General features: G+C 39.1%; 1 protein-coding gene across 7 annotated transcripts in view; it reads right to left on the bottom strand.

The window, feature by feature from the left end:
* The window catches only part of UBAP2 (ubiquitin associated protein 2), a 123,036-nt gene that overhangs the window by 66,349 nt on the left and 37,621 nt on the right, over window positions 1–19,066 (bottom strand). For 6 of the 7 annotated variants that reach the window (XM_077912304.1, XM_077912302.1, XM_077912301.1 and 3 more), the window contains 2 exons: window positions 5,063–5,140; window positions 2,238–2,348 (listed from right to left, as the gene is read on the bottom strand). In XM_077912304.1, coding sequence (XP_077768430.1) covers window positions 2,238–2,348; window positions 5,063–5,140 — 189 coding nt within the window. Of the gene's footprint in view, window positions 1–1,857; window positions 2,053–2,237; window positions 2,349–5,062; window positions 5,141–19,066 lie in introns of those variants that run through there. The other variant, XM_077912308.1, reaches the window with a different exon arrangement.

The following is a 19,066-nucleotide window of genomic DNA, read 5'->3' on the forward strand; positions in this document are numbered from 1 at the left end:
TCTAGCAACCCTACAGTGATTTTATTGTCTAGCACCTGTACTCCAATAAACTCTATCTCAGTCAGAAGATATTCTTTACAACTGGTCAGTCGTGGCTACTGCAGACAGCAATCAGGGAGGAGACAAGGCAAATGCTATTAAAGAATAATACTAAACAAACCAGAGTTTTCAAATTTTCCTTTGCCTATCATCCCCCCCCCCCCCCCCCCCGCCCCGGCCTTCTCAAGTCTCAACAAGCATATACCTTTTGTGTCTGTATACAGGCCCTAATTTGATTTTCTAATCTATGAAGAAACCAAACCAGACTGACCTCACCACATGATTTCCAAGTTCAACATAACCAAAGATATGTTATCATTCAAGACGTTAAAACTCAATAAAACACAGAACTGGACATACATTAAGTCTGCTAGAGCTAAAAGAAAGGCAACATAAAGTGGTATCCTGGCCTACCTCTAACATGAAAAAAGAAAACAGGCCCTCCAATGAACAATATGGAAATATTTCATGTATTCAACAGTGAATTCTTTTAATATATGAAGGAGGCAGCTTAGGGGCACCTGGGTGGCTCAGTTAGTTAGGCATCCAACTCTTGATTTTGGCTTGGGTTATGATATCAGGGTTGTGAGATCAAGACCTGAGTCAGGCTCTGCACTGGTATGGAGTCTACTTAACATTATCTCTCTCCCTCTTAACATTATCTCTCTCCCTCTCCCTAGGTCTTTCCCCCACTCTCTTTCTTTACAAAAACAAAGCAAAAACAAAAACAGAGCCATTCTAGACTACATCCATTAACAATGAGGTAAACACATTTCCCGTATTTTATAAAACCCAGAAATTATATGCTTAAGTATCAGCAAACAAAAACTATGCAAAATTTTGTCCCTTAACATGATGTATTTTCCCAACAAACTGACAGACTAGTGTTATCTTGCATGGAATTTTACCCACGGATATTGCTCTATTTTTCTAATCATCTGATTTTTATAGTTATATAACACATTCTACTTATTTTAAATAAAGATATTCATTTTACTTATGAACTTGTCACAACAGTTCATTTTTATATAGCCTGTCCCTAATACAGCCTATCCTTAAAAATGAGAACCTGATTAAACCTGACTGCTGACAAGGAAGGCATTTTTGATTGTTTACATCTTTATTCTCCTTTTTAAGGAGAATCATTATTTGCTTTAACTTGTTTTGAAATGGTGATTTGAAAATACAAATGAAACATTGTGCAGGGGTAACTGGGTGGCTCAGTTAGTTAAGTAGCTGCCGTCAGCTCAGGTCATGATCCCAAGGTCCTAGGATTGAGACCCCCGAGTCTGACTCCCTGATCAGCAGGGTGTCTGCTTCTCCTCCTCCCCCTTTGCCCTCATTATGCACTCTCTCTCATAAATAAATAAAATCAGGAAGCCTGGATGGCTCAGCAGTTGAGCGTCTGCCTTCGGCTCAGAGCATGATCCCAGAGTTCAGGGATTGAGTCCCTCCTCAGGCTCCCTGCAGGCAGCCTGCTTCTCCCTCTGCCTATGTCTCACCATCTCTGTGTCTTTCATGAATAAATAAATGAAATCTTTTTTAAAAAATTAATTAAATAAATAAAATCTTAAAGAAACACTGTGCAATCTCCATGGAAAAATCAAGAGATTAAGGGGGACAACTGCCTAGTGTGGCTTTAGTTGTATCCTTCCTAATAAAAGGGATGAGCTTTAGTGTGCCTACACATTCCTCAAACTTCACTAGGCTTTAAAAAAAAAAAAAAAAGGAAAAAAAAAAACCTTTTTCTTATTTTATCTGTCAAATGGTCATGAAAATATGTCTGTAGAATATTCACACATAAGCAAATAGATATACCAGCAAATCCTGGTTTTCTGTTAGTCTAGAGATTTAAGGAGTAGTAAGAGGTGACGATTGAGATGAAGAAACATGAGCAGTGAAGCCAGAGAAGTTTTTCAGGTGGTGAAAATGTCCACAGGCCCAGAGAATTTGGAAACTGTGTAAGGCTGGAGTAGATGACCAAGTTCTCTTTGGAGTCTTCAGATTCTACAACTTCATGAAGAAACCATATATAACAAAAACAGTCATTTCAGGTTAGTATTCTTTTGGGTCTTAAAACAAACATGGAATGGAACCCATAATTCCCTCCACCACCACCCTCAAAAACGGTGAAGTTCAAAATGCAATATGGAACTGGAGACAAATGTCAGCACTGCCAATCAATTAATAATACTTACCGTGTCTGAATTCCCTTCCAGCAATATATTGATAGCTTTGTTTACATCTCCATTACAGTCATGTAGGGCCACGATGCATTCATCCTGATTTTTCCCCGTCACTTCCATAAGCTATTGAAATTTTAAGAAAATAGTTAAGGGGAACCCAAAATGGTACATGATACCAATTTTAAGATTCTTCTATTGTAAAACAGAAATTATACAATACTTCCACATGAACGTGGCCTCCTTCCAGACTCTCAGCTTATAATGCAAGAACAGGTTTCCCTGCTTTTTGTGGCTATCACTTGTCTTTTAATCAATACAAATAAATTATCCTCCAACATGACCAAGTATCAGATTATTAATGAGCAGTATACACATACAAATATATCAACATTCTCAGAATAAGGATCAGCTCTGACTACTCCAGCTTAGTGCAGTGACCTAGGATTTCCAAAATTCTGAACTATTCAAATAGTAAGTGGGCTATATGTTACCCAAAGACCAAGTGTATATGGCCACTATTAACAAAGCATCCAGTTGAACTGTTTTGTACAGAGAAAATATTTCTTATGTGGTTTACTACTGATTGGATTAGAACAGTCCACACACTTAATAAGTGACAACACTCAAAAGCCTCACAATTGAATTCTACAGCCAGCTATCACAACTCACTCCTAGACATGGTACTTCCGCAAGCAGCTTCAACGGGGTGCTATGTTTGAAGTAATCAAAGAAATCCCCGTGGTACACATTCTCTTTAACAAGGGAGATTAAGGGATCCCTGGGTGGCGCAGCGGTTTGGCGCCGGCCTTTGGCCCAGGGCGCGATCCTGGAGACCCAGGATCGAATCCCACGTCGGGCTCCCGGTGCATGGAGCCTGCTTCTCCCTCTGCCTATGTCTCTGCCTCTCTCTCTCTCTGTGTGACTATCATAAATAAATAAAAATTAAAAAAAAAAAAAAGGGGGGAGATTAAGGGCAGCCCCGGTGGCCCAGCAGTGTAACATCAACTTCGGCCTGAGGTGTGATCCTGGAGACCTGGGATCGAGTCCCAGGTCAGGCTCCCTGCATGGAGCCTGCTTCTTCCCTCTGCCTGTGTCTCTGTCTCTGTCTCTGCCTCTCTCTCTCTCTCTCTCTCTCTCTCTCTCGGTCATGAATAAATAAATAAAATTTTAAAAAGTGGGGGGGAGATTGAGCCACTTAACATTCTCATCACAAGTACCATCACAGGTTAGGTACAATACAGGCTTCTCAATTACGATGGAATAAACATACGATATAAGTATCTGCTGTGTTTTATACACATTTAACTATTTTAGTATGTATCACCTGTTCAAAATAGTTTGACCCCAACATCTAAAGTGACTTCTCTGTGGCCAAAAACTAATTACCAGCAAGACCTATCTGGAATCCAGGTATCCTGATCTCATAAATAGAGCTCTTCGCACTATACCACTCTCTCTCTCTTTCCTCCCTGCATAGCACAGTGAAAGTTCTACACACCTACAGCTTTCCACAGCTTGATCTTTGGATATTGCCTAGTGTCAGTTTCTGTCAGTGTCAGTATTAACCCAACACCTGTAATATTCAAGTGATAAGGTGCACATTAAATATCAAATTACCCCCCAGTGACTGAATTAGTAAGGGATCGAACTAAAGTTTAACCTTAAAACTCTGAACTCCTAGACCAGTGCTCTTTTTTGTGTATCTGCTATGTTATTCAGATAAAAGACAATATGATATATAGAAGTAGGTCTCAAACTACACACAAATCTCATTCTAGAGAATAAGTTCTATAACTTTTAATAAACCGTTTTTGTGGCCTTCTAAAAATATTACCATAGTCTAATGACAGCAACTATAAGCATAAACAAAGAGTTTAAAGAGAAAAGGGCTAAAGAGTTAGGCAGGAAGCTAGGCATGAGCAAAAGGACAGACATTAGACATCATGATGGAGAGGCGCAACTGAGGACAGCCTGGAAGCATCCCACTCTACCCATCTAGTACTGGGTTTGTGGTTATAATATCCTCAGCAGGACTAAAGGCTAAGTTTGTTGTACTTGTTCCACTAGTGCAGAAAGCAGTAGCTTGTCCTTAAGTGACCTATGTCTCTAAAATAGAAATAATGTTGCAGTTTCCTACTCCATGCAGGCTTTTTGAATACATCTTGGGAAAGGACATAGTAGTTGGCTAATTATTATATAATCCAGGCCTTTCACTCAAATGTTGCAACACTAAGACCTGCCCAAAAGAAAACTGATATAAGACAACAGCACCAAGTTTCCAGGGCCATTGTCTCTCTTGATTAGCCCACTCCTTCCATAGGGGGTACACTTTAATAAAGTTTTGCTTTCGTTCTGTTAATTCTTTACTGTGGCAGTGAAAAGAAGCAAGGTTTCTTTCCTTTTCCAGCTAACTCTCAGCAACAAATTCACTGTGGGACACTCATTCCAAGGAATAATTATTTGTAGACCTCTACCAAGGTCTGGATCAAGTTAAGGGTTATATAGCCGGATTTCTAGAATCTTGAAGGGAAAAGAAGCCTTATCAGGAAAGGAGATTTTGAAATTTTTATAATCAAAAGGTCTTTAATTAAAGTTCTAAATAAAGACATAACTGTAAAATTTAATGTTATATGCTTCTAGCATACATTTGGAATTACTACCATGTTGGAAAAGCCAATTCGGTTCTTAACAATAAATAAAACTTTCTGAGAACTTGCCAAATGCTATATGTACTTACTACACCAATGTGCTTCTTCACAAATGTCTAGCTCATTATTAATAACATTATAACTAGGAAGATTCTAATGCCAAAATAGTATCCTCTGCCAAAAACTTACCTGTTTAACTTTAGCTTCAAATTCAGAATCATTTTTATCAAAGATCACTTGAGCGAGACGCATTTGTTCAGCTGTTGCCTGAAAAGCAAATACACAATTAATAAAAAGATCTGAGCACCTAAGATATAAGTTAGATGCCAAAATCTGCTGCAAAAAGATAAAAAGCTCAAGAACTACAGCACTATGGTAACAGAAATACTGATTAGAGCTCTCAAATGTACACAATCTGTTTTCATAAGCCAAACAAACATGACTTTTTTCCCTAAACATCAAATTAAATGTCATAAAGGTCCCATTCCTTTGGCTAAATGACCTAAAGTTATTAATCATCATAAATGGCCACATGACTCATTTACATGTTCCTTCCCTTAGAGAAATGGAGTAATAAGCACTAGAAAAAATTGGAACAGGAAAGCACTGGAAATTACTAGGACACAGGCTTAGAACCAGCTTAGCTGTCAAAAAAGCTCTGCTGTCAAGTCTTAAAAGATATCCTGGGCACCTCTGAATAGAAATGGCTGTATTTATCTAAATAAAAATTATTTTAAAGGTCACTTTTTTCTTAGCCACAATTTTAAAAATTTTAAGAAAATGGAAACTTATAAACACTAAAATTAGTCACCCCAACAGAAAACTCTCTTCCAATGGCTTTTCAGCCAAAATACTTAAAAAAAAAAAATCAAATTACTGAATATTTGCCATTTCCTTTTATACTATTTTTGGCAATAAAAAAATAGCAAGTTATTGTATAAAAAAGTGACTCTCTTGTTCAGTGAGGTAAGAGTAATATACCAATTTGTTTTGTTAGCTTTGAAAAAGGTACCTTGATTATGGTAACAGGAAAACTAAATGAAGGGTTTATAGGATCTCTCTGTACTGATAAATCTAAAATTACTCTCAAAATTTACCAAAATAAAAATATTACCCTCGTTAACTAAGATATTTACTAACTACCAACATAAATTTTTTTTAAGATTTTATTTATTTATTCATGAGAGACACAGAGAGAGAGGCAGAGACGTAGGCAGAGGAAGAAGCAGATTCCTCACGGGGAACCCGAGGTGGGACTCAATGCCCAGACCCAGGATCACACCCTGAGCCGAAGGCAGACGCTCAACCACTGAGCCTCCCAGGCATCCCCCAACATAACTATTTTAAAAGTTAAACCATTTAAATTACTGAATGAGGGCAGCCCCGGTAGCCCAGTGGTTTAGCACTGCCTTCGGCCCAGGGTGGGGTCCTGGAGACCCAGGATCGAGTCCCACGTTGAGCTCCCTGCATGGAGCCTGCTTCTCCCTCGGCCTGTGTCTCTGCCTGTGTGTGTGTGTGTGTGTGTGTTTCTCATGAATAAATAAATAAAATATTTAAAACAAAAATAAATAAAAATTTTTTACAAAATTTACAAGACGCCTGGGTGGCTCAGCAGTTGAGCACCTGTCTGCCTTCGTCTCAGGGCATGATCTCAGCGTTTCAGGATCAAGTCCCACATCAGGCTTCCTGCATGAAGCCTGTTTCTCCCTCTGCCTAGGTCTCTGTCTCTGCCTCACTCTCTCTCTCTGTCTCTCATGAATAAATAAAATCTTAAAAAATAAATAAATGCTAATTCTAAGGGAGAAAGTTGCATGAGGAACACATTATTTGCACATAGTCTCAAAGTGTCTCAACAAAGATCATTTTTTAGTTGCTAGATAAAACAGTTAAAAATAAGAAAAAAATGGGCAAAACCTGGACTAAATATAACAACATCCTTAATGAAAGGCAGATAGATCTCAATAACTCCACCCATAATCTGAGAAATAGTCAAAAATCCTCTATGTAGTATTCCAATCAGAGTTCTATAACCTGAATCTAATCATGAGGAATTATCATACAAACTCAAATTGAAGAATTTTTAGATTTATCCATTTATTTGAGAGACAGAGAGAAAATATGTGTGTGCATGCACAAGCATGCTAGCAGGAGGAGGGGCAGAGGGAGAGTAGCAGACTCCCTATAGAGCATGGTACTCAATGCCATGAACCAGAGATCATGACCTGAGCCAAAAAAACAAGAGTTAGATGTTTAACCAACTGAGCCACCTAGAAGTCCTGAAGAATATATGTAACAACTGGCTTGTATCTTTTTCAATTTGTCTGTATTTTGGAAGATAAAGGCTAACAGCTGTTCTAGAATAGAGAGATAGGTCAAACAAAAGGTATGTGATGATTCTATACTAGAATGGGGAAACATGGGGATATTACCCGAGTAACTGACATTGGAACAACTAAATACCGGAATAACTAAAAATAATGTATGTATTAAATACATGCATACAATGTACATATGTATATAGACATAAAATATAGAAAAAAAATAAAAGAGCAAAAGTGGCACTATGTTAAAAGTCTCATAAAGAGTATATGAGAGGGATGCCTGGGTGGCACAGCAGTTGGGTGCCTGCTTCGGCCCAGGGGTGATCCTGGAGTACTGGGATCGAGTCCCACATTGGGTTCCCTGCATGGAGCCTGCTTCTCTTTCCTATGTCTCTGCCTCTTTCTCTCTCTCTGTCTCTAATGAATAAATAAAATATTTTTTTTAAAAAAAAGTTTAGGAGAGTTCTCTAAACTGCTCCTGCAACTTAACAGCAAGAACAAAATTCTACAGACAACAATATACCACAAAACTAGATAAGAAGGTATCCCTCATAAACCTCAAAATAGAAACAGATGAAGAAAAACTAGCCAGAGATACAGTATCTCAATCTAGGACCCTGAGATCATGACCTGAGCCAAAATCAGGAATGGGTTGCTTAACCAACTGAGCCACCCAGGAGTCACACTATTATATCAACTCTTGAAACTAATCAGTTAGGGCTCCCATTAAGAAAAACTAATAGAATCAAAATTAAGTCACAGATAAAGAAAAGAAAAAAAAAAAAAAAAGGTCCACACTGGGGATAGAGAAGAGAGCCAGGAAATCTCAGAAAGTAAGCCAACATAATTACACAGAAAAGACACACTCTGAAATTAGAAAAGCCACTCAGAACTATGTTGCCATCTGAAAGTCCAAGAAAACTCACCGCACATAAAAGTAAGCAATAGAAAAATAAAGGTCAAGAAAAATAAATAAATAATAAAAAAAGAAATAAAAAAAGAAAAATAAAGGTCAAATCCCACACAAAGTTATTATAAGAAAAACAGAATAAGGAGCAAGATAATAAACAATGAAAACACACCAAAACTAAGTACCTAGAGAATAAAGCCATCTTCTGTTTCAAAATTAAAAGGCACTGAGCATCAGGGACCTGGGAGGCTCAGTCAGTTAAGCGTCTGCCTTCAGCTCAGGTCATGATCCCAGGATCCTGGAATCGAGTCCCACATCACACTCCTTGCTCTGTGAGGAGAGCCTGTTTCTCCCTCTGCCTGTCTCTCATGAATAGATCAATAAAATTTTGGGGATCCCTGGGTGGCTCAGCAGTTTAGCGCCTGCCTTTGGCCCAGGGCGCGATCCTGGAGTCCCGGGATCGAGTCCCACATCAGGCTCCCGGCATGGAGCCTGCCTCTCCCTCCTCCTGTGTCTCTGCCTCTCTCTCTCTCTATGTCTATCATAAATAAATAAATCTTTAAAAAAAAAAATCTTTAGGGGGGGCAGCACTGATCATAAAATGATCTAATACAGGGATCCCTGGGTGGCGCAGCGGTTTGGCGCCTGCCTTTGGCCCGGGGCGCGATCCTGGAGACCCAGGATCGAATCCCACGTCAGGCTCCCTGCATGGAGCCTGCTTCTCCCTCTACCTGTGTCTCTGCCTCTCTGTCTCTCTCTGTGTGACTATCATGAATAAATAAAATCTTTAAAAAAAAAAAAAAAAAAAAAAGATCTAATACATAAATAACATGCCTAGCTTTTTCTAACTCAAATAAAAACGAAGACTACACACAAAGAAGAAACAAAAAAAAATAATTTTTTTAAACAATTAACACTTCAAGAGAAATACAAGGTGTAAGGGGGAAATATTTTGAGCAAAAAATTTAAAAAGGAAAAATAAAACGAAAGAATTAGAGAAGGGGTGTTCGCTGGTACAGCATGTGAGTCTTGATCTCAAGGTTGAGAGTTTGAGCCCTGTGTTGGATATAGAGTTTTTTATCTTTTAAGATTTTATTTATTTGAGAGTGAGTGAGAGCAAGCGAGAGAGGGCACAAATGGGGGGAGGAGTGCGGGGAGATGGAGAAGGAGACTCCCTAATCAGCAGGGAGCACAACTCAGGCTCAGTCCCAGGAGTCCAGGATCATGGCCTGAGGTGAAGGCAGACTGAGGTGCTTATTTCCAAAATAGTTTTATTTTTGAGAAAAAAAAAATTTTTAAGAGTTTATTTATTCACGAAAGACACAGAGTGAGAGGCATAGGGAGAAGCAGGCTCTCCGTAGAGAGCCCAATGCAGGACTTGATCCTAGGAACCTGGGATAACGACCTAAGCCAAAGGCAGATGCTCAACCACTGAGCCACCCAGGTGCCCCCAAAATAGTTTTTTAAAGAAGGAAATAGGGGCAGCCCGGGTGGCTCAGCAGTTTAGTGCCGCCTTCAGCCCAGGGTGTGATCCTGGAGACCAGGGATCAAGTCCCATGTCGGGCTCCCTGCGTGGAGCCTGCTTCTCCCTCTGCCTTGTTGTCTCTGCCTCTCTCTCTCTCTCATTCTCTCTCTCTCTGTGTGTGTGTCTGTCATGAATAAATAAATAAAATCTAAAAAACAAAAACTTTCTTTTAATTAAATAAAGAAAGAAGGAAATAACAGAGGGAACAGTAAAAATAAGTGAAAAAAAGAAGAGAAAAACTGAAGAATCTTGGGGATCCCTGGGTGGCTCAGCGGTTTAGCGCCTGCCTTTGGCCCAGGGCAGGATCCTGGAGTCCAGGGATTGAGTCCCGCGTCTGGCTCCTTGCATGGAGCCTGCTTCTCCCTCTGCCTGTGTCTCTGCTTCTCTCTCTCAATCTGTGTCTCTCGTGAATAAATAAATGAAATCTTTAAAAGGAAAATTGAAAAAAAAAAAAAATCTGGCTCATGGCAGGGGAGGGAGAGTGGGGGGGTCAACAAACTGACAAACCTTTAGCTAGATCAACCAAGAAGAGAGAAAACTAAAGTCATTAAAATTAAGAACGAAGGGACGCCTGGGTGTCTCAGCAGTTGAGCATCTGCCTTTGGCTCAGGTCCTGATCTCAGGGTCCTGGGATCAAGTCCTACATCGGTCTTCCCGCAGGGTCTTCCTCTGCTCTTGTCTCTGCCTCTGTGTGTCTCTCATGAATAAATAGTATCTTTAAAAAAAAAAATTAGGAATGAAATAGGGGACATCACTACTTATGTTAGAGGAATAAAAAGGATTCTAAGAGAATTCCATGAACAAATGTATGCCACAAACTGCATACCTAGACAAAAAAGAAGAATTCCTAAAAGGACACAAACTCTGAAACCATGTCAAGAAAAATGAAAACTCAGCAACAAGTAACTGAATAAGCCATCAAAAAGTTCCCATAGGACGCCTGGCTGGCTTAGTCAGAAGACCCATGAGACTCTTGATCTCAGGGTTGTGACTTCAAGCCCCATGTTGGGTACGGAGCCTACTTAAAATAAATAACTAAATAAAAAGTTCCCACAAAGAAAAGCCCAGAGCCAGAAGGCTTCACTAGTAAATTCTACCAAATGTGAATTCTACCAAATTAACACCAATATCAGTTCTTTACAAGCTGTTTCAAAAAAACATAGACTTCCTAACTCACTGTTCAACGGGTATTATCCTGATACCAAAATCAAAAACATCACAAGAAAAGACAACAACAGGAAAATATCACTCTGGGGGCGCCTGGGTGGCTCAGTCAGTTAAGCACCAGCCTTTGACTCAGGTCATGATCCCAGGGTCTCCTGTGATCAAGTCCCAAGTCAGGCTCCCTGGGAGCCTGATTATCCTTCTCCCTACCACTTGTGCTCTCTCCCCAACTTGTGCTCTCAAATAAATAAATAAAATCAAAAAGGGGGGGGTACCACGATCATTGAGAAATCTTCCACAAAATTCTAGCAAAGCAACAGCACACAAAAAAGGATTATATACTATTACCAAGTAAGATCTATCCCAAGAATTCAAGGTTGTTTAACATCTGAACAATGTAATACATCATATTAATAAAATAACAAATCGGGGATCCCTGGGTGGCGCAGCGGTTTGGCGCCTGCCTTTGGCCCAGGGCGCGATCCTGGAGACCCAGGATCGAATCCCACGTCGGGCTCCCGGTGCATGGAGCCTGCTTCTCCCTCTGCCTATGTCTCTGCCTCTCTCTCTCTCTGTGTGACTATCATAAATAAATAAAAATTAAAAAAAAAATAAATAAAATAAAATAAAATAAAATAAAATAAAATAAAATAAAATAAAATAAAATAAAACAAAATAACAAATCTACATGATCATTTCAATAGACACAGAAAAAGCATTTGATAAAATCCAATATCCTTTCATGGTAACACAGACTCAACAAATTAGAAATATAGAAGGGAACTTCCTCAACCTAACAGCAACTACAAAAAACCCAGAGCTAACAATATACTTAATAGTGAAAACAAAGCTTTCTTCCTAAGATCAAGACCAAACACAAAGTGTCTTTTCCAGCCTTTTGTACTGGGGTGTCTAATTGAAGCAATTAGACAAGGAAAGTCCTGAGGCAATTAAGCAAGGAAGGAGGCTACATTCATAAAACTGGGGAAATGTCCAAATACACACCCTTGCAATACAGACGTGAACCTCAGAAAAACACTGAAACTGTACATAGGAAGGGTCAACAATAATCTGTCATTCAACCATTATGAAATTCTTCATCTGTGAAGCATTATCTTCCCATAAGATAAAAAAAAATTCCAGTTATAAAAATTAAATCATGAGGTAAAGCTTCGATTTTATTGCTAGAAAGGATCTTAGACATAGTAATTCAATTCAACTCCATTTACTAACACTTTATGCGGGGTGTTAAAGGCACAGGACTCCTAACTACCACAGGTATGTAGTGCCCTGTATATCAATCACACTGCCTTCCAGCTAGGGAGGAAGCTATTTTACCAGTCTAAGAATATTGCAATGAGGGTCTAGGCTAGTATGGATGCCATAAGAAGGAATGTAAAGAGAGATGATGTTTTCTTCTATTGTTTTACACTTGAAGACTGAGGAAAAGCACTTTAACAATGTGCAAGAACTAGAAAACTGGGAGAAGACAGTCCATATTAGCTATCAGAAACCTGCAGAGTCTGAAGCAAAAAGAGGCACAAAGAAAGATAGAAATGAAAGTTAGAAGCAGAGTGAAAGCAAACAGCAGTACATAAGATGTCCAGAACCCTAAAAGAAGGTAGGATGTCTGCAACAAGAAAACATAATAAAATCGTCAGAACCTTCTGAGATGAGTATGATATTCCGTATCTTGAGAGGGGACTGAATTATACAGGTATATGTATCTAACAAATAATTATCTGATACACTTAAAATGTCTCTATATGTAAACTTCAGTTAAAAAAGAGAAAGCAACCTAAAAAATATCAAACTAGTTATACATATATGTATGTTAAAGTGCTTAGGACTAAAGTATACTGAGGACTTTAATTTACCTTGAAACATATCAAGAAAATAAGATAGAACAGTGGATAGCTAGTCAGATGTAATAAACCAAATATACCAAAAAGCTAATTCTGAGTATATGGGTGCTTGCAACACAACTCTTTTCAACTACTGTTTGTATATGAACATCTTCATAATAAAATGTAAGAAGTAAAAAATTTCAACACTTCCAGAAAGGAACATGGGAGGAAGAGGAAAAAAGAAAGGGCATAGGGAGGGAAAGAAGGGTGACAAAACATGTTAAACAGGAGCTAAAATAAAAGGATAAACTTGGGGAAAAAAGTTAATTGCAGACCTCTTGTAGACACTCCAATCATTCACTGTTTTATATTAGAAGAATGTGCCTAGCGGTGGGTGCCTGGGTGGCTCAGTCAGTTAAGCATCCTACTCTTGGTTTAGCTCAGCTGTGATCTCAGGGTAATAAGATGGAATCTCACATCAGGATCTGCACTCAGCATGGAGTCTTAAGATTCTCTCTCTCCCCCTCTCCCCCGTTCTCACCCTCAAGCATGCTCTGTTACTAAAATTAAAAAAATAAATCTTTAATAAAAAAGAAAAAAAGAAGGGATCCCTGGGTGGCGCAGTGGTTTGGCGCCTGCCTTTGGCCCAGGGCGCGAACCTGGATATCCGGGATCGAATCCCATGTCGGGCTCCCGGTGCATGGAGCCTGCTTCTCCCTCTGCCTGTGTCTCTGCCTCTCTCTCTCTCTCTCTCTCTCGCTCTCTGTGGGACTATCATAAATAAATAAAAATTTAAAAAAAAAAGAAAAAAGAAAAAAGAAGAAGAAATAGAATGTGCCTGGTTCAAGATGTTTCAGACAGAAAACAGAGCATACAACAATGTCACAGTGCACGACACACCTAATCCAGGGACTCTGGATATAGTATCTTTCCAAAAGGGGTGTGGGATTAAAAGTAATAGGGCAGGGGGAAAACAATCACCAATAACAGATCTACGAGCAGCAATATTTAAACTTGAAAAGTGTCTAAGAATTGCCTATGCTTCCTTAACGTACACAAGTTATAGACACAGAAAAATTCGGCCCAATTCTATTAAACTATCTTACAAAATATTAGTGAGAAAACACTTGAGTTGACAACTTTCACTAAAGATTATAAGAATAGTTATTAATTGGGATCCCTGGGTGGCGCAGCGGTTTGGCGCCTGCCTTCAGCCGGGGGCGCTATCCTGGAGACCCGGGATCGAATCCCACATCGGGCTCCTGGTGCATGGAACCTGCTTCTCCCTCTGCCTATATCTCTGCCTCTCTCTCTCTCTCTCTCTCTATCATAAATAAATAAAAATTAAAAAAAAAAAGAATAGTAATTAATCATAACATCTTGCTATAGGTAACAGTCTGGAGCTTCCACATATTTTTATATTTTCATTTTATATTGTTTCACCCACATATTTCTAAAATGTAAGTCAAGGGTCACTGGCTGGCTCGGTCAGTAGAGCATGTATCTCTTGATCTCAGGATCATGAGTTCCAGCCCCATGTTGTGTGTGGAGCCTACTTTAAAAATACACACACACAGGGATCCCTGGGTGGCGCAGCGGTTTGGCGCCTGCCTTTGGCCCAGGGCCGGATCCGGGAGACCCTGGATCGATTCCCACATCGGGCTCCCGGTGCATGGAGCCTGCTTCTCCCTCTGCCTGTGTCTCTGCCTCTCTCTCTCTCTGTGTGTGACTATCATAAAAAAAAAAAAAAAAAAAAAAATTTAAAAATACACACACACAAAATAAATAAAATTAAAAAATAAAAATACATATACAGGGCAGCCCAGGTGGCTCAGCGGTTTATCGCCACCTTCACCCCAGGGCCTGATCCTGGAGACCTGGGATTGAGTCCCACACTGGGCTTCTTACATGGAGCTTGCTTCTCCCTCTGCCTGTGTCTGTCTAGTCTGTCTGTCTGTCTCTCTCTGTGTCTCTCATGAATAAATAAAATCTTAAAAAAAAAAACATATACATAGATAAAAAAAAAAATTAGGGATGCCTGGGTGGCTCAGCGGCTGAGCATCTGCCTTCGGCCCACAGCATGATCCTGGGGTCCGGGATCGAGTCAACATTGGGCTTTCTGCATGGAACCTGATTCTCCCTCTGCCTATGTCTCTGCCTCTCTCTCTCTCGGTCTCTCATGAATAAATAAATAAAATCTTTAAAAAATAAAATAAGGGGATCCCTGGGTGGCTCAGCGGTTTAGCGCCTGCCTTTGGCCCAGGGCGCGATCCTGGAGTCCCGGGATCGAGTCCCACATCAGGCTCCCGGCATGGAGCCTGCTTCTCCCTCCTCCTGTGTCTCTGCCTCTCTCTCTCTCTCTCTCTTTCTCATAAAATAAATAAATAAATAAATAAATCTTTAAAAATAAAAATAAAATAAAATAAAATGTAAAGTCATATTAGGTAAATACCAATTACTAATTTATTCAGACTTAAATGTTCTCACCTTAAGTACTATGACTCAAATATTCTTTGCATTTCTCTTCTGTGCTATCATCTGTATTAATCCTAACGGGGCCATTTAGACATAACTTCTGAAAACAGATCTGATGTGCTTAACAGCTGTTTAGCAAGTACAGTACTGCAATACTAGCCTATCATATTAATGAAATACAAAGCATTTTAAATCAGAACTTAAAATATTTTTTACCTTTGTGACTACTCTAGCCCAGAAAATTACTTTAAATATGTGATTAAAAAGATCCCTTAAAAAAAAAAAAAAGGTCCCTAAATATACGGATCCCTGGGTGGCGCAGTGGTTTGGCGCCTGTCTTTGGCCCAAGGCGCGATCCTGGAGACCCGGGATCGAATCCCACGTCGGGCTCCCGGTGCGTGGAGCCTGCTTCTCCCTCTGCCTATGTCTCTGCCTCTCTCTCTCTCACTGTGTGTCTATCATAAATAGATGATAGATAGATAGATAGATAGATAGATAGATAGATAGATAGATAGATAGATAAATTTAAAAAGATCCTAAATACAAATTCAAGTAGGATAGGAAACTTGCCAGGGTGACCTCTGGCAAGTGTCAAGAATCTGTAAAACTTGTGAAATCAAAGGGAAACAGCAAAACAACTGATGGTTTGAAGTTGAACAAGGTTAGTGCACCCTACCCTACAACAAATATTAGTGACATCCACCACCCAACTATCAGGTTGAAAAAAAGTCTTGCCAAGAAAAGCAGCATTACTAATTCTCTTCCTCTGAATCTTCTCCATTCATTTGACTTATAATGGGCTAAGCTACTTTCCTCCTCTTTGTTTCTAATTTTTAAGTAAACTCCATGTCACACATAGGGCTTGAACTCACAACCTAGAAATCGAGTTGCACGTTCCACTGATTGAGCCAGCCAGGCACCCCAGAGCTAAGCTACTTTCACAGTGAATACATTGACAGCTTGTCCATGCAAGCCAAATGTTTTTCATTCTATCCGCCACTCATAAAATTTGGAAAAATATAATGAAATATAATTTTTTAAATCATCCTTATGCCCACCACCCAAAGATAAAAATTATTAATATAGTCTACTAGTCTTTTCTTGTTTTAACAGTTGTTCCATACTATAATTTCAGGTCCTTTTCTCAGTTGATCAGGAGCAGACATCTTCCAGCTTTGTAACTTATGCAGAATATATGATGAGTAAAGGTTATCACTTCCTGAATACAACCTATGTCCTTTCTAATTACTTACAACCATCCTGAAAAGTATCATACTCCATGTCACTTTTGAATATTTATTTGTGAGAGAGCACAACGAGCAGAGGGGAAAGGGAGAAGTAGACTCCCCACTGAGCAGGGAGCCCAATGCAGGGGATACCATGATCTGAGGCTAAGGCAGACATACAAACAACTGAGCCACCCAAGCACCTCTCTATGTCACACTTTAAAAAACTGGAGTTTTTATCTCTCCACATAATACTAAAGAAACATCACTTTAATCAAAATGACAAAATTGATCATCAGAAGGGGCACACCTGGGTGGCTCAGTCAGTTAAGCATCTGCCTTCAGCTCAGGTTATGATCCCACGGTCCTGAGATCGAGCCCCACATCAGGCTCTTTGCTCAGCAGGGGGCCTGCTTCTCCCTCTTCCTCTGCTTGTATCTCCCTGCTTGTGTGCTGTCAAATAAATAAAATCTTAAAAAAAAAAAAAAAAAGATTGATCACGAGTATATATACAATAAAACCTATATCCTAAACATCATGATATGATGCATCAAGAAGATATCATCACTTCTGCGGTATTTCTACCAAAACTACATAAACCTGGGGTGCCCAGGCACCCAGGCTCAACTGGTTGGGTATCAGACTCAGCTCAGGTCGTAATCTCAGAGTCATGAGATTGAGCCTCATAACAGGCTCCCCACTCAGTGGAGGAGTCTGCTTTGAAATCCTCTCCCTCTGGCCCTCCCCCAATTTGCACTTGCTATCTCTCTCTAAAATAAGTAAATCTTCAAAAGTGCATAATCCCATTATAATCATGAGGAATATTTCAGACAAGCTAAAATTGGTAGATATTCTACAAAGTAACTGACCCATATTCTTTAAATAGGTCAATGTTATGAAACAGAGGAAAGGAAGTTCCACATTAAAAATGACTGAGGAGAACTGACATCTGGATACAATGGATGATAATGGACTTAATTAGCTAAAAAGGACATTATTGAGACAATTGGGAAAATAGTAATAGTCTGTAGATTACGTGAGTTGATTTCCTGATTTTTAATAACTGTTCTGTAATTATGTCCTTGAAAAAAAAATACGGAAGTATTCAGATGTGGTATTTACCGTATCTACAACTTACTCTCAAAAGGTTCTAAGGAAAAGCTGTATGTAGTTTCTTCTTTGTAGGAAGGAGAAAAATATAAACATGGTAAAAATGTTAATATCTGGGAGATCTGGATTAAAGGATATTTAGGAATGAATATCCTTTGAAACTTTGTACTACTATCCTTTGTACTACTCTTGAAACTTTCTCTAACTCTCAAAGCATGTTTTTTTGGGTTTTTTTTTTAAGTGAGGTTAAAACACACAAGTAATTCAACTAATTAGTAAAGTGACAAACCTACTTTATTCAGAATCTAAGAGCTCATAGTCTTCTCCCTTATATCCCTCTACTTTGATAGAAGTGTCCTGAGATAAACTACCTTTGGACATTTAAAATTGGGCAATAAACATCTTACAAAATAAAACCTTACCCCCACCCTCGGTTTAAGATTGCTTCCTTAGGAAATACTTCTCAGAATGGGATTAATGGATAAATGAAGATGTATAATTTTATTCATACTGCTTTTATGATAAATTCTCAACATACTTTTTTATAAAGGAAAATTAGAAATCTAAGGTCTAAGAATCAGTGAGCAGTTTTTCATCTAATTACATAAAATGAGGGACACCTGGGTGGCTCAGCAGTTGGGCAGCTGCCTTGGGCTCAAATTGTGATCCCGGGATCCAGGATCAAGTCCTGCATCAGGCTCCTGTGAAGAGCCTGCTTCTCCTTCTGTCTGTTTCTTTGCCTCTCTCTCTCTCATGAATAAATAAACCTTTAAAAAAATAAAAAATTTAAAAATAATTACATAAAATGAGCCATCCCCAAAGGGCTTATGGAAAAACTAATATTGACAACAGCCATTAGAAGGGAAGAGAGAGCCCTCCGTCCTCCAGTCTGGAGAGACTGATTCACTGGAAATCAGTCCAATGACTCTACTTGGGTGGGAGATGGAAACAATTTACATTTCCAACATTTACTTTGGCATGCCTTTAAAAGATTTCATTTTTTTAAGATTTTATTTTGTTTTGTTTTTAAGATTTTATTTATTTATTCATGAGACACAGAGAGAGAGAGAGGCAGAGACACAGGTGGAGGGAGAAGCAGGCTCCATGCAGAGAGCCCGACATGGGACTCAATACCAGGTCTCCAGGATCATGCCCTGGGCTGAAGGCAAGTGCTAAACCGCTGAGCCACCCAGACTGCTCGTTCTTAAGATTTTATTGTGAAGCAATCTCTACACCCAATGTGGGACTCAAACATACAATCTCAAGATCAGGAGTTGCACGCTCCATCAACTGAGCCACCCAGGCACCCCTAAAAAGATTACACTTTTAATCTTGACTGATTTGATAAATAACAAAATGTCATTTAAATTTGTGTCTATTTAAAAAAAAAAAAAAAAAAAAAAAATTTTGTGTCTATTTAAAAAATAAATAAAATAAAAAATAAATTTGTATCTATTTGATTATAAGCAGGGTTGCACCTATGATTACTCATAACTTATATTTCTTCTGTGATAAGAAAATCTTTCATGAATAACCTCTTAAGCATTCACCTACAAAGGGAGGGCCTAGTACAAAAGTCCCAATTTTTCCAACAAGAGACTCTTCTCAGTTGTGA

Source organism: Canis aureus, chromosome 10 (assembly GCF_053574225.1).
Source record: "Canis aureus isolate CA01 chromosome 10, VMU_Caureus_v.1.0, whole genome shotgun sequence".
NCBI lineage: Eukaryota > Metazoa > Chordata > Mammalia > Carnivora > Canidae > Canis > Canis aureus.